At 36.0% G+C, this 15,456-nt stretch overlaps 2 protein-coding genes across 2 annotated transcripts; one reads left to right on the forward strand and one right to left on the reverse strand.

Annotated features, from left to right (window-relative positions):
• Positions 68–2,245, reverse strand: LOC18770428. Its single transcript, XM_007202730.2, has 2 exons — positions 1,953–2,245; positions 68–317 (listed from the first exon to the last, which is right to left on the reverse strand). Exons 1-2 carry the CDS (start codon positions 2,190–2,192, stop codon positions 243–245), a joined length of 315 nt encoding a protein of 104 aa, XP_007202792.1. The 5' UTR covers positions 2,193–2,245; the 3' UTR covers positions 68–242.
• On the forward strand, positions 12,953–14,182 carry LOC18769826 (UPF0481 protein At3g47200). The gene has a single exon (XM_020557348.1). It carries the CDS (start codon positions 12,953–12,955, stop codon positions 14,180–14,182), a length of 1,230 nt encoding a protein of 409 aa, XP_020412937.1.

Raw genomic sequence — 15,456 nt, forward strand, 5'->3', positions numbered from 1 at the left:
CCTTTAATAAATATTTTCTTACTTACGTTTTTTATTATTTATAAATAGAACATTAATGTGGTGAGATAATGGATAATTCTCAATGAGTTTGGTAACTTCATCTTACAAATGGAAAAGAGTGATCCAGTGAAAAAAATAAAAATAATTTCAAGATGAAAATCCAACATAAAGGTGTTGGTTTTATATAATAAAATTGAAATTGAATTCGAAACATAAAATTATTACAACCAAACAATGAAAGGTTATTCGTCTCTTGTCCTCCGATGTACCCCAAGTCCAGTTCTTATGTTTGCACCCAGCTCTACTAGATCCTCCACCTGTAAAATAACTTACAGACTGAGTACATGTATCATTTGAGGTACACATCACAACAGAGGATCCGAACACATCACAGCAACCTAAATGATAGGATATTTACAAATTTGCGTTGACAATGGGCCTGATAATTCACCCACAACAAAGCTACGCCACTACAATGGGTTAGCTACAATTACGTATCTAACTCACCACAAATATATATCATCCTTGCATTCATGTGAGTCTAATATGAGACCTATTCAAACTAAGTGGAGACAACTCCCATTGAATCAAAGGCTCGTTGGTAATTTCCTTGACTTTCCACTGGATATCAATTTGCTCATCTTTAGACAGTAAGGATTTATGTAAGACTTTGAGGTGTTATCTCAGCTCTTTTAGGACACCTTCATTAATTACTAAGTAGCGTCCATGTTTTTGAGAAAAGGTAAAACAAGTTGCAGATAGAACAAGGACCGAACAGTCTTAGATATCAAACCTGATAAGTTGTTCCACTCTCGGTATTGCAACTAGGAAACCTATTCAGATCAGGGTTGAGGGCTGAAAAAGGTCTAAACTTGGCAAACTTACAATAGGTCTAAACTTCGGTAATGAGGGGACTCCAATGGCCGTGAGGTTTCAAAGAGAAAAAGGGATAAACAGTTTAAAGGATCTACTCCACAAAACCACTAACGAAAGCTAATAAATTCAGCAACAAACCTTGCTAAGTTAAAACATCATGAATTCAGCTCAAAGGCTCAATGATAAACTGTACCATAGTCAGTATCCAGTCTCGAGAGTAGCTCAAGTTAAGAGGAAGACACTCTAGCTAAGATATAAGTTGCACCAAATCCGACCTCTCCCTCCTCCATGAAAATATCTGAAGGGAAGAAGATGACGAATAGCGGATGGAGAAAAGTCTCAGAACCATAAGAACACAAAAGCAAGAGCAATTGTAGGTACATGAGAGGTACACCCCAAATCCAAAACATCTAAAAACTGATAAAAATGAACTAGGTCTAAAAGAGGGAAGGATTGCTGGACTAGCTATCCATTCAAAAAGAGCCCACAAGGGAAAAAAATGCTCATATCATTTCATCACAGCAAACTCAATGCACCACATGACACAGCCCAATTCCCTGTACTCCTTTCTTCACCAAAATGTTCCTTTCAAGAAGACAACATCTGTCTCTATAACACTACCTTCCCATTACCCAAAAATGCAATCTACTTGTCATCCACTTCTTTTTCTGGGTTTTTTTTCCCCAAGCAATCAGACTAATCCTTCACTTCAAAGTTCAAAATGAACAGAACCTTACACTTCTGTTATTCAGTAAAACTGTTCTTCACAAGCATTTTGCTTCATTGCATATTATCAATATTAAAATTTGACAAATGAAATTCTGAATATTTGCAAATGCCAAAGATAGAAAAACAGACAAATAAGGAAAGCAAGACAAGGGCGTATGTATTTGCAAATAGCATCCAATCAGGGGGGCGGAATTGTAATGAGACAAGAAATACAAATCACAGATATATGCCACACTGATACAACTTGTAGCAAATTGCAGTGCTTCACTCACAGTGAAAACATTTCCCAAAGTGATTGATATACCCCTAAGAATCTGAGACACAGAGAGAGAGAGATGAGAGCTAACCTTGCGGATTCCAGAGGCTTGCAGGCCAGCTACGCCTGCGGTGGCGATGGAGCCGACGTAGAGGGACGCAACGGCAAAAGCCTTGAAAGGCATCGTCGTGGAGTTTCCGGCGCAACCTCTCCGGGACGACACCACGGCCCAACCCAACTGGGCCGCGCTGGCCCCGGCCCACCACAAATGAGCGCGGGACCCACCGCGACCTCCACTTCCTCCACTCTCCAGAGTCTCCTCCTCCTGCATCTGCGATGATAATAAAGCAGCTGGTTTTGATTCGTTCGGAAAGACTCAATTCAAGTAATGTATTTGATTGTGTTGGGTTCAACTGTTGAAGTGGGCTTTTCTTTATTTTGGGACCAAAAAAGACAGCTATGGGGCCTACACGTAATTATTGTCATGGATTTGGGCTTACTAAAAAGTTGGGTTTATTTTCAGATCATTTATTTTAGGAGCCTCCATATGTAAACTCATGTTCTTCTCGTTGATCGCTACTCGTCTTAATATTTCAATAAAACGCCGTCGTCTTTCAGAAAAGGGTAAAGGGGAAAAATCAATTTTGAGGTGTAGTGTAGATGCCTCACAGTTTAGACTGTTAAGCGCGTTGACAAATTTCCTTAAAAAATATAAATATATAGTGAAACACCCATTCCTAGACATGAAACTATAAATATACCCTACACTATTTAAAACATAGAAACACACCCAAAATAAACCCAAAAATCAACAATTGTATATTTTTTAATTTAATTAATAAGATGAAATATCTTTATTACCCTTTTTAATATTAAGTTAGTTTTGGATCTCGTTTGAAGCCTCCTCAGGTTTGACAACCTTAGGTTTGAAGCCTCAAGCCCCTCTCCTGCTTCAAACCACCATCTCTCCTCTGTTCTCTCCCTTCTTCCCTCTCTATGCATCTTTCTTCTTTGCAAGCAAACGCATAGCTCTCATTCTCTCATTCTCTTACTCTCTCACTCTCTCTTATTTTCAATTTTATCTGAGAACGCTGAAACAATGGTGAGAGAAATATCTCTGAGCTATACATTTCTACTTGATGATCTTCGTCAATATGCTTCTACCGACTATTACAATCACTCTTAATCTCATTGCAACATCTTCGTTTTCCTCAGGTTGTCGCACAAAAAGTGAAGGAAGCGAAGATTACCGAGCAGGACTCGCTTCTTCTGGTAACCTTCGATCACTCATCAATTAGGAAATAGATCGCAAGTGATAGAAATCTGAATTGTTTGAAATTCTTCTGAAGTTTCAAGCTGATACTATTTCATTTATGTAAATCTGATATGTTTTTGTTCAATTTTCGTTTACCTTCGTTTAAATCTCTCTCTCTCTCTCTCTCTCTCTCTCTCTCTCTCTCTCTCTCTCTCTCTCTCTCTCTCTCTCTCTCCTGTTGAAGTTTGATATGAATTTTTGCTAAATTTTGAAAAATTTCAGTTCGAATAGTTCAAATATAAATCGTATCTGAAACAGACTGTGATGATATAAGCTTTGACGAATACTTGATGATTCGTAAATAGATCTAAAGCTAACTGTTATTGTTCTAGAAATTTTAAGCACATCTCGTAGCATAAGCGTATTTAATTTTGGAAAGCGTATTTAAGATGGTTTTATGACATAGTATTAATAGTGTACTTCTATGATGTATTATTAATAGTGTTTTTTTTTTCTTTTTGTAGAAGTATCTTCTTATTACTAGTATACTTCACTGCTGGGGCTGGCAGGACAATGCTGATCAGCGATGCTGGGAAAGTTTATGCCTTTGGAAAGAACTCAAGATGGTTCTATGACATAGTAATAACAAGATAGTTCTATGACATAGTATAAACAATGTACTTCTATGAAATGATATTAACAACGTTTTTCTATGGAATGATATTAACAATATACTTCTATGGAATGGTATTAACAATATACTTCTATGACATGGTATTAACAATGTACTTCTATGACATGGTAATAACAATGTACTTCTATGACATGGTATTAACAATGTACTTCTATAATATGGTATTAACAATGTACTGTTGGTTTCTGAAAAGGATATCGGATGTCTTGTTGGGCTATTTTGGATTTTTTTTAGGGAGATTCACTATTATACCCAATATGGGGGCCAAAATTATAAAAATACCCTATATAAAATGGACTTTAGAAACACACCCAAAGTCCATTTACAACATAACAAAAAAGCTTTTAACTTCTTATAAATTACAAAACTGCCATCAATTTCTTAAAACAAGCCCAACCCCAAAATCTCATAAAAATACCCAAAGCACTCAATAGGGCATCAAAGTAATTTAATAATTAATATTAAATTCAATAAGGCCAGCTATCATTTTTTGGGTTTTTTTTGGGTTTGTTTATAGGAATTCAATTATGTAGGGTTTATTTATAATATTAGTGCTAGAAATGGGTATATCACTAAATATCTCTTTTTTTTTGGTTGATTTTTTTGTAAGAAATGGTATTAACAATGTACTTCTATGACATGGTAATAACAATGTACTTCTATGACATGGTATTAACAATGTACTTTTATAATATGGTATTAACAATGTACTTCTATGATATGGTATTAACAATGTACTCAGGGCTTGCTGCGCTTATTTTGGGTTTTTTTTGAGTTTTTTGTGTTGGGCTTGTTTTAAGTTTATCAATGGCAATCATGTAATTTATAGGAACTTTAACACTCATTTTTTATGTAGTAAATGGATTTTGGGTGTGTTTCTAAAGTGCATTTCATGTGGGGTTTTTTTATAATTTCAGCTCCTATTTTGGGTATATTAGTGAATTTCCCTAAAAAATAATAGCCAGGATGAAATAAATTTACTTAATTTCTCTTTTACAGATGAAGCGCATGAGCATCCCGTAGAGATCAGTCATTGCTTCATGGAGGAGTTTATATAAAGCAACCCATGCATTCATTTGAGTACCCAAAATGGATTAAGCGACTGAGCCTCAAACAGAAATCATCAAGTTCAAAGAGATTATTATCAAGTTCCGGATCCATTGTAAATCACAATATCTTAGACAGTCAATTAGTATTATTATTTTTTGATAAAAACGATATTAGGGGAGGGGGGATCAAACCTAAAACCTCAGGTGCATGAATAAATACTCTTAACTACTTGAACTACAAATCTCTTGCATCTTAGACAGTCAATTATGAATATAGCTATAAGACTGGAAAGTGATTATATCACATGTATATAAATACATGTGAAAAGGGTAGCAACAAATAATGGAGATTCATTTCCCTACTTTTTCCCACCACAGTGTAAATTCAATTTAAAACTTGAATGCTTTTTCTATGACTCTTTTTTTTTTAAAATTTCTCACGCGTCCAATCTTGATATATAATGGTTGTTGTTGCCATGAAAATGCTGGTACTACAGAAAATGCTCAAAGCCCTGTTGGGTCACCTGCATCTGTTGATACTCATTTAGCTCCTATCATGGCATCTTTTTGTAACTATACTAATTAAGTGCAAAGAGTATACAATCTTCTTCTGAAAATATGCGGTCATGTAGAAATCACGGAATCGTGTTGTAAGATGAGAACGAATACACCCAATTACTCTCAAATAAGTTTATGAATAATGATGGACCACATTTTTGTACCACATTTTAATACCAAATAATGTGGTAAGACATAAGTCGAGTGAGGTCAACTCTTGCACTCCCTTCCCCCTTCCCAAAGAAAAAAGAAACACTAAAATTCTGACTGAATGCAGGACAGGAAAAATGTTGCAGAAGGAGTGGAGTATAAAGAACCTGGCGGTGGTTAACGTTCTTGAGTCGACGACAATGGTGTCTGTTTGTCCTGTCGCTAGCTAGTGAGCTAGGCTTGTCATTGCCTTATTGCAAACAGAAAATTAAGGTTAATAAAAAGGGACTGGCTCCGTTGACCAGGCCCGAGTGGGAAAACATATGGTTAAACAAAACTTTGGATCCGTTGACCATCAAGGCGTGGCTTGGTTCCCTTAAAGATCATGGGATAAACTAAACTTAAACCAAAACTAAACTAAACTTAAACCAAGGCGTGGCGTGGCTTGGTCTTCGCCACTACTCAAAAACAATTAATTGAGTGTGGGTGTATACGTTCTCATATCTCACAACGATTCTGTGATTTTTGTTTTTCTGTTGCAGTATTTTTGGTTTTGATGTTATTGTTACTAGTAGGAAAGAGAAGCTTTGAAAGAAAAAAGGGAGAGAAATAAGAGGGAAGGTATTCTACGGTTCTGTCTTGTGCATTTGATTTGTTACTGATTTTTTCTTTTATTTGCACCTGTGATTTTTTCTGTATTAAAATCGTGGGTTGCATGAACTATACTAGCTAGTTAGACAGCAATTGCAAGATCATTGCTTTGATACCATGCTAAAATAAGGGAAACAATCAGGGGCGGACGCACGTTGAGACAAGAGGGGTCGGACGACCCCTTGGAAGGCTGGAAAGTTGGCAAGGGACCATGAAAGCCCCCTTGGATAGCTGCTGGAAGCCCCCTTATATGCACGCCAACTGCTCGACGAAAGTCCCAGGAGGCAGAAGCTTTGCTGCGCAGCTGTGCTGCGGCTTGTGCGTCTTTTTTTTTTAAAAACAGCCTTGCCAAACGACGTCGTTTGGTCCAAGGCTCAGTCAAATTTTTTTTTTAAATGACCTGGCCTCAAAACGACATCGTTTTGGGCCAGTTTAAATATTAAAAAAAAGAAAAAAAAAAAAGAATGCAGCCCTTCGAATCTGCACAGCAGTCCCAAACCCTTCATTTCCAATTTCACACCTCCTCTTCCCACCCTGTCAAACCCTAACCTCTCCCAACCTCCCAACCTCCGACAACCTCCATCAACTCTTCGCCGGTGGCCCAGTGCCGATCACCGCTGCCGTTCGGAACTTTTACACTAAGCCCCCTTAACCACATAATCCTGGATCCACCACTGGAAACAATTATGGAAATTTTCTGTGTATTCTTCTCCCTTGAAGGCCAAGTAACCTTGGAGTTTAAGTAATTCTATTTACAATAGGAAATTAGAAATAGAAAATGAAACAAATTTTACAATTAATTAATACTGAAACGTCAACTCATGCGCCAACAATTCCCTATAGCAAATGAGGAAATTAAGTCACACCAATATGATTACGATCATTTTTCTTTCGAATGTTTAGGAACATTCAAATGACCTTTGTTTAATCATATTTAAAAATTTCATTATTTTACAATTATTATTTTTAAGGGAAATCATTTAACAATAATGACAACACCAATGGGTGAGATGGAGTCGTGTATTTTCAGTCTCTGAAACAAAACTTCCAATTTATATGACATTTTGCTTATCTTCTTAGATTTCCCCTTACCATTGTTCCACTGGTGAGTCAGGAACAAAATTCTGGCCACCTAACACCCGACGCATGAATTTTGTAATCAATTTGTAAGATTTCTTCTTTAAAAAAGTTCAATGCAGAATATTCTGTGACATGAAATCTTAAAGATATTAAGAACGTGATGTATAGTGTTCAGTTAGCGTTTAAAAAAATTGTAAACATGCATTTTCTTTGTGTATTCACGCAAAATTAGTTAAGGATTTGTTTTTAGTTTGGCAAACTTCAATATAATCATCGGTTTGTGACCTAAATTAATCTCGTTATAACAATGGACTTATAGGTATTTTATAAAAATTCTTTATCTAGCTAAACTTATTTGAAAGCCTCTTGATGCACGGGGAAGTGCATGTTAAAAATCAAATCTAGAATATTCCATCACGTGAAATGACATGAAAATTAATGAGTTGTTTCAATTATCTTTTTATTAGTTTCGTAACAGCTATATGTGTGGTCTTTGTAAATTCAAATCAAACATGTGAACGATTTGTCTGTAACTAAACAAACTTAACATGTGAACGACTTGTCTGTAGCTAACGACTTGTCTGTAGCTAAACAAACTTAATATGTGAACGACTTGTCTGTAGCTAAATAAACTTATTTAATCCCATCATCGGCTTTATTGCCCAAATTTATATATAAGTGCCTCCCTGAATTTCTTTCCTAGTGTACATAAATATTGCTCATGTATACAGGTTCTTCCTTTTGTAATGGTTGTCATTTTAGAACCCTGGAGCCAGTTTTCATGTTTTAATGGAAGGAGATGGAGAAAGAAAGGGAAAATAAAAATTGAGACACAAGTAAAAGTAGTAAAAGAATATTCCATTGTAGAAATGAGTGGCATGGGAGAAATTGATGCAAGAGAGATTGCTCTTGTAATAAGGGGCTTTAAGATCCTCCTAATGGGCCTACAAGGTACATTTATTTGCTTATTACTTGCTTCTTCTTTTTTCTTAGTCATTGTCAATTTGCTCTTGATTCATTACTAGATTTAGCATAAATGCCAAATAAAGATCATGTTTGTGAGATCTTGGAAATTTTATGGTGCTTAAAAACTATTTGTAGAATTTTGGATGTGATTAAAGGAAAGTACATGTATTTATGAGTTCGTAGTATTTTTTGGAGAATTTTTAAGAACTCGGCTGAATTTTTGATCTCTTCTTTTCCCATGTAGTTGGTGGTTCCAAAGAAAAAGAAAGGGGGAAAGGACGGTTTTTAGCTGGAAACGTGAGAACCCATTTCTTCAGTTCCTACTTCACTTTGTTCACCCCAATATTTAAATTAGAGATTTTCTATTTAAACTCCACACTTCTCTTTCTTCACCCCAATATTTAAATCATTAAGCTGTAAGTTTTATTATTGTGTAAAAAGACAAAAAAGTCATCCAACTTAATACTTAACCCTAGTACATCTATTACACCCCACCACTCTTCATATTAAGTTTTAGAAAAATACAAACTCCTCTACATCATATTGCCAGAGACGTAGAACATTGACGAACATGCCTCTTTAAAATCTGCGTGGGAGCTGATGGAAAGAATTGTTGATTGTTTGGTTGTAATGATCATATTCTCTTCCCTTTGTTAATTGCTTGGCTGTTGATTGCTTTTGTTTTTGTTTTTGTTTTTTTTGCTAAAACCTGAATATTATGACATTGTTTTTCTTGAAACATGATTTAGGAACCAAATGTTGGATGCATTAAAACAATTCTCAATATCTGATCAAAATGGGATGTTGATAAATTCATGTGATGTTCATAAGTCTTTGTTGATTGCTTTTGTTTTGTTTTTGTTTTTGTTTTTTGCACTCTTGGCTATTGATTGCTTGGTTGTTTTGATTTTTATTTAAAATCTATACCTGATGTTTTGTGATCCTTTACTATTACATGTTTTGTCACAATAGTTTTATTTTCATCCGACCTATTGGGTTTTATAAACTTTTATAAAGTTTTATCAGGTTTCATCTTCTTCCCTGTTTATCTCCTACAGTATATTGGTACAATTGAGCTAGAGGAAGTCAAACAATGAATCAACATAAAGTGCCTAAAGCTTCAATACATAGTGTTTCACTGTTTGAAAATTCTAGATGGCATTCGGAGGTACATAGTGCTTCAATACATATGAAACTTCCCTTTGCAACCTCTTAATCCCATGGTGTTTACAAAAAACTAATTTAATTACTTACTATTTCTCATGCGCAGAACGTACCTCCTCCTCTAAGGGTAGCTTGTCTGGTTTAAATAGAAAATTTCTTTTATTTCTTATCTTTTCAGCTTGGGGTGTATTTAAGGGTAGTTTGGGAAGATAGTGAGGTTTTCTTAGAAATTGTGAAAATTTAAATTAAAAGTTGGGGTGAACTAAGAGAAGTGTGGGGTTTAAATAGAAAATCTCAAAAATTATTGCCAAGATAAAATAAATTTACTTAATTTCTTTTTTACAGATGAAGCGCAAGAGCAACCCATAGAGATCAGCCATTGCTTCATCACATTGCCTCATGGAGGAGTTTATATATATATAAAGCAGCCCATGCATTCATTTGAGTACCCAAAATGGATTAAGCGACTGAGCCTAAAAAAGAAATCAAGTTCAAAGAGATTATCAAGTTCCATTGTAAATCACAATATCTTAGACAGTCAATTATTATTATTATTTTTTGATACAAGTCATATTTGGGGAGGCATAATCGAATCTAAGACCACAGGTACAAGAGTAAATACTCTTAATCACTTGAGCTACAAGCCCTTTGCATCTTAGACAGTCAATTATGGATATAGCTCAGGCTGGAAAATGATTATATCACATGTATATAAAAGGGTAGCAACAAATAATGGAGATTCATTTTCCCTACCTTTTTTTTCCACCACAATGTATATTCAATTTAAAACTTGAATGCTCTATGACGTTTTTTTACTTATTTCCCACACGTCCAACCTTGAAATATAATGGTTGTTGCCATGAAAACTGCTGGTACTTCAGAAAATGCTCAAAGCCCTGTTGGGTCACCTGCATCTATTGGTACTCATTTAGCTCCTATCATGGCATCTTTTTGTAACTATACACTAATTAAGTGCAAAGAGTATACGATCCTCTACTAACAATATGCGGTCATGTAGAAATCACATAATTGTGTTTGTTTGTGCAAATAATCTCACGGGAGAATATTCGCTTCTAGATCCTTCAACCTTCGATCTTCCTTCTCTCTCTTCCTCGATTCCTGTAAAAAAGACTGGAGTAAATAGACCACACCCGGGGGGTGTTGGCCAAAGGCCCTCCGATGCCTAAGTTAGTTCGAGTGTTTGTAGGAAAACAATAGCTAAGCAAAGGGTACGGAGTTTTATGTAGGGTGTAAACCGGGTGGCCGGAGCCGTGTGTGGTGGCCGGAGCCGTGGGGAGAAAATATGGAGAGTGGAGAGGGAGAGAGAGCTTCGGGTATTTTTCTCTGGTATAAGGAGTAGGTTTAGATGTAGGTTTAGATGTACCTTGAATGATGAATGAGGTCGTCTATTTATAGGAGCCTCGGGGCTAGGGTTTCGTAGGAATGGGCCTGATAATATCTGAATTAAATAGACATTATCTCTTAAGAAGATAATATCTGATTTAAATGATATTATCTTCTCTTTATTGTGATAATATCTTAATTAATGATATTATCTCTTTAAATAAAGATAATATCATATTAATTAAGATATTTATCCCAATTAATTAATTAGCCAGATAAACTGATTTAATTAATTAATTAAAGAGATAATCTTCTTTTCCACGTGGCGTGCCCTGATTGGAGACGAAAATATATGCTCCCACAGTGTTGTGAGATGAGAACGAATACACCCAATTACACTCAAGTAAGTTTATGACTTATGTCTTATCACATTTTAATACCAAGCAATGTGGTAGGATATAACTCGAGAGAGGTCAACTCTTGCACTCCCTTCCCCTTCCAATATCTGATGAATTTACCTTTGAAATGCAAACAAAACACATTGAAAATTTATGAACTAGCTAGGAACTTGTCAATTGACATTTTAAACTCGCAGTACTCATCCGGATGTGGTACTAATGACAAAATTCTAGAACATTTGAATGAATGATGACATTCTTGAATACTGGAATTTTGCCGGTGAAGCAGACTGTCACTTCCTATGTAGTACTAATTTTAGTTTCATTGTCACTAGGAAAAAGTCGACTTCATATATGGAGGATCAGATAGAGCAGAGAATGAACCAGAATGGGCCGACGCGGTACCATTTTTCTACCAGCCTGACAAGAGGTGTATCTATAGGGTTCCCAATAAACTCCGTAAAGTAAATGAAGCAGCATACGCTCTGTTGTGAAATTATTGCAAGCGCACAATCCATACAAGTAATATAGAAATAAGTAGAGTATCGTTCCCACGAAGACTGTAATTTCCTATTAACTACCAATTATGATTAATGCATAAGTTTATTTGAACAGTTGATTAAGAAGATTGATTAATTTTAAGAAAACTAAAACAATTATGAAAAATAACAATTTAATTAACAATAGAAAATTAAGATGATGAGACACTAGAGCATCCGACTTCACCATAACCAATTCTACTTAATTCTTATAGCCAATTAACCCTAATTACTATCCATGTTGACAGTTGGTTTCTCCTAATTTATTCGATATCCCCTCTCGGGCTCAACCAAAAGTATTCTCAATTAACAACCCATTCTCTCTCGAGCAACGGATTTAGAAAACCAAGAACCCATTAAGTTCTATGAGAACCTACAAGAAAACTGCATGAGTCATGTTAGTCCCTCTCGGGCACTCATTCAAGTCATGGTATTTGTTACAAGAAGCAAACACCAAACATCTCCTCTCGGTCTCCGCTTGGATCATCAATTAAATATTAGCTAGATATTTAAATCATTAAGAACAGTAACAAATACTCAACATGAGATAATAATCAGAAATTAATATAACGATAGAAATTAAGTATTCAAGGTTAGGCTACATCGTAGCCCTAGCAAGGGAAATTAGTTCATAACAGAAGAAAATATAAACAAGAGAATTATTGTCATAAAACCAATTTGGCCGATGGACTTGATCTTCAGAATCTTCACAGGAACACCTTCAAAAGCTCCTCAAATAATGCAGCAGCAAATTCTTGGCTTCCTCTGATATTTCTCTGGTTGAATGAAAGTTGGTGGAAAAATATGGTAGAGAAGACGATGGTGGAAAAAGATGCCCTGGCTATTAGGTTAACGCTTTGTATTTATAGGCCAAGGGACTCCTCCAAAAATAAGGAAGATAATATTTATTTAGGAAGGAAAGGAAAAATAGGAATATTAGAAAAACTAAGACCTATTCTCAAAAGGAAGTAACATGCGGCTTAGTCAAAGAGGGAATTTGCTTTGGGGTTTTAAAGGGAAAATAGGAAAGTATTCTCAAGGGTCCAGCCGATACCCACAATTTGCTCCAAAGCCTTGCTAGGTATGATTTCCTACAAAATCTTCACCAAACGCATTAAACTAACCAATTTCACATGAAAAAATGCAAATAAAGATAGATTATATATGCAAAATATGAATCTATCACGCTCCTCAATTAATTTCAATAGCCCCTTTCCACCATGGCAAACCAGAACTCAAGGACATGGAGAACCATAAAAGAATATATTGTGAGAATTTTTTCACAGGTACTTTAAAGAGTAAGGAGGAACTAAAAAGTTTCATCAGAGATCGTCAAGGAAAGATTCTTAGTTGTTATGCAGGGACAATTAATCAGGGTGACAATTTTGACTTTTCGGAGGTAATTCTAGTTGATGCCCTCTTCATCATTCAGCTCTTTATGATGGATTCTGAAAACCCTAAAAATGATTATCACATCTTAAGATCACGGTGGCTGAGGAAAGCTGTAGAGCAGGACCTCGTACTGCTAGAAAATCAGCTTCCTTATTTTCTTCTTCAAGACCTGTACAACTTTGCCATGCCAGTCTCTTGTTTCTATCCCCGCAACGAAGTGCAAGCACAAGAACGGGAGAATAGACAACAAAGATGTTTTGATCTTGATAAAATATGTTACTGCTTGCCTTGCTGTCGTAGAAGCCACCACCGCGATCATTCTGTGTTAACTGTTGAAGCCGCCAAATCTGTTCATCCCTTTCTCAAGCTTACCTGTGAGTTCTTCAAAAGTTACAGTAAGGGAAAATCTGTCAGGATTGGAGTAACTATAAAACATTTCACTGATTTGGTAAGACATTTTTTGTGCCCTGCAGAAGAAATGACTTGGGTAGATACTCCTATAAAAAATATATATGACACGAGAAAGTTGAAGGCCGTAGGGGTGAACTTTAGGCTACTTCAAGAAGTAGGTTTTGTCATTAAAGGAGATGAATCCCACGATTGTAATTTCAACTTAGCATGTTTTACAAGTATGGACTTGAAGCTGACACTAATCTGTGTCAAGGATGAGATAGAATGCGTCGTCCGAAATGTCATGGCGTTGGAGCAGTTTCTGTATCCAGACTCTGCTTATATTTGCGAATATTTTTTGTTCATGGATAAACTTGTGGACACTGTTGAAGATGTGAATTTGCTGATTGAGAGTGGAGTTCTTGTTAACAAGATAGGCTGCAACGAAACCGTGGCAAACCTGATCAATAAACTCTGTGTGCAGATTATGGATGATGTATCCTGCTATGGTGGTGTCTCTGGGCAGCTTAATAAGCACTATGGGATCAGTTTTTGGAACCGTCATGTGGCAATCCTGAAAGGAGTTTACTTGAAGGATCTTTGGAGAGGCAGCTCAACTATACTTGGACTTTTTGTCCTGGTTTTCTCAATCATTGGAACCATGAAGTCGCTTGAACATAATCTAATTTAAGCTTCATTTGTAGTTCTTAGTAGAGATTCATCCAGCATATGTCGTTTAATCAGAATAGTGTCATAAGTTATTTGGATTAGATTTTAATTTTTGTAACTGATGTGTGTGGTCTCTATATTATCACGTGCGACCAGTGAAAGATTTGTCTGATTTCTGGAACTGCTGCTACATATGCAATCTATTATGTATTTTCACACAAAACTAGTGAAAATTTTGTCTCAAGTTTTCTGTATATATATGTATATCAACTTTTGGATCTTGCACAAGAGCCCAAAAATATGACCAAAAACTTTACTATATATTTCGATAGCGTTCTTGTTCCACTTTGGAGAGGAAGAAAGGTAGCACAGGTCATGGTTTGCATTGCAGGTGACGTTAGTGCTAAAATATGAATATGGTTTGAATGTATTAGTTAACTTTATTCTTCTCCATAAGGAGGTATATATAGGAGTTTACATGAGAGTTTTATAAGGAATTAGATACAGTAAAGAATTAGGAAAATATCTCCTAATTGTACAATGATTTATCACTTAAATAAAAATAGGAAAGTAAATCCCTTAATTAATCAAGGAAGTAAATCTCCTTGATTAATTAGGAGACTCAGTCAACACTCCTCCTCAAGTTGGTGCACAGATATTTCGCACGCCCAACTTGACAAGTGAGTCACAAAACACCAAACTTGAGAAGCATCAATTGTAGGGAAGGTCTTTTCGTCAACAATGAGTGAAACAAGTGACAAACTAAAGCAAAGTTCGCAGTGGAAACAAAAGAGCAAACCCTAAAAAATAGGGCACATAGTAGAACACAGAAACCCTGTGAGCATGGCAATAGGTAAGGCAGAAAACAGAAACCCTTAGCACTGCAGTAGGTAAGGCAGAACACAGAACCCTTGTGAGCATGGTAGTAGATAAGCAGAACACAAAAACCCTTGAAAAAATAAGGTAAGGTAAGGCAAAGAAAGTCAAGAGCAAAAGCGTGACCACAACGGAAACACACCAGCAAAGGCATGAGTAACAATACTGGCACCATAATAGGCATGAGCAACAATACTGGTACCAACAACAGCAACACAAGGCATTGGCACCAGCTAGAGCAACAAAGCAGAGACATAACAGGCATCATCAACAGTAATCAACATTATCCCCAGCAAGAGTCATAACAGGCAGGAGCAATAACATTGTCCCCAGCAAGAGACACAACAGGTATGAGCAACGGTACTGGCAGCAAAGGACATAGTAGTCAGCAGCAATAACAATGACAAATACTTCAATTAT

This window comes from Prunus persica, chromosome G2 (genome assembly GCF_000346465.2).
Source record: "Prunus persica cultivar Lovell chromosome G2, Prunus_persica_NCBIv2, whole genome shotgun sequence".
NCBI lineage: Eukaryota > Viridiplantae > Streptophyta > Magnoliopsida > Rosales > Rosaceae > Prunus > Prunus persica.

Coding starts and splice junctions, on each gene's coding strand:
- LOC18770428 (XM_007202730.2), bottom strand. CDS start 2,192: ATGCAGGAGGAGGAGACTCTGGAGAGTGGAGGAAGTGGAGGTCGCGGT. Junction 318..1,952: donor AAGCCTCTGGAATCCGCAAG/GTTAGCTCTCAT, acceptor GTTATTTTACAG/GTGGAGGATCTAGTAGAGCT.
- LOC18769826 (XM_020557348.1), top strand. CDS start 12,953: ATGGAGAACCATAAAAGAATATATTGTGAGAATTTTTTCACAGGTACT.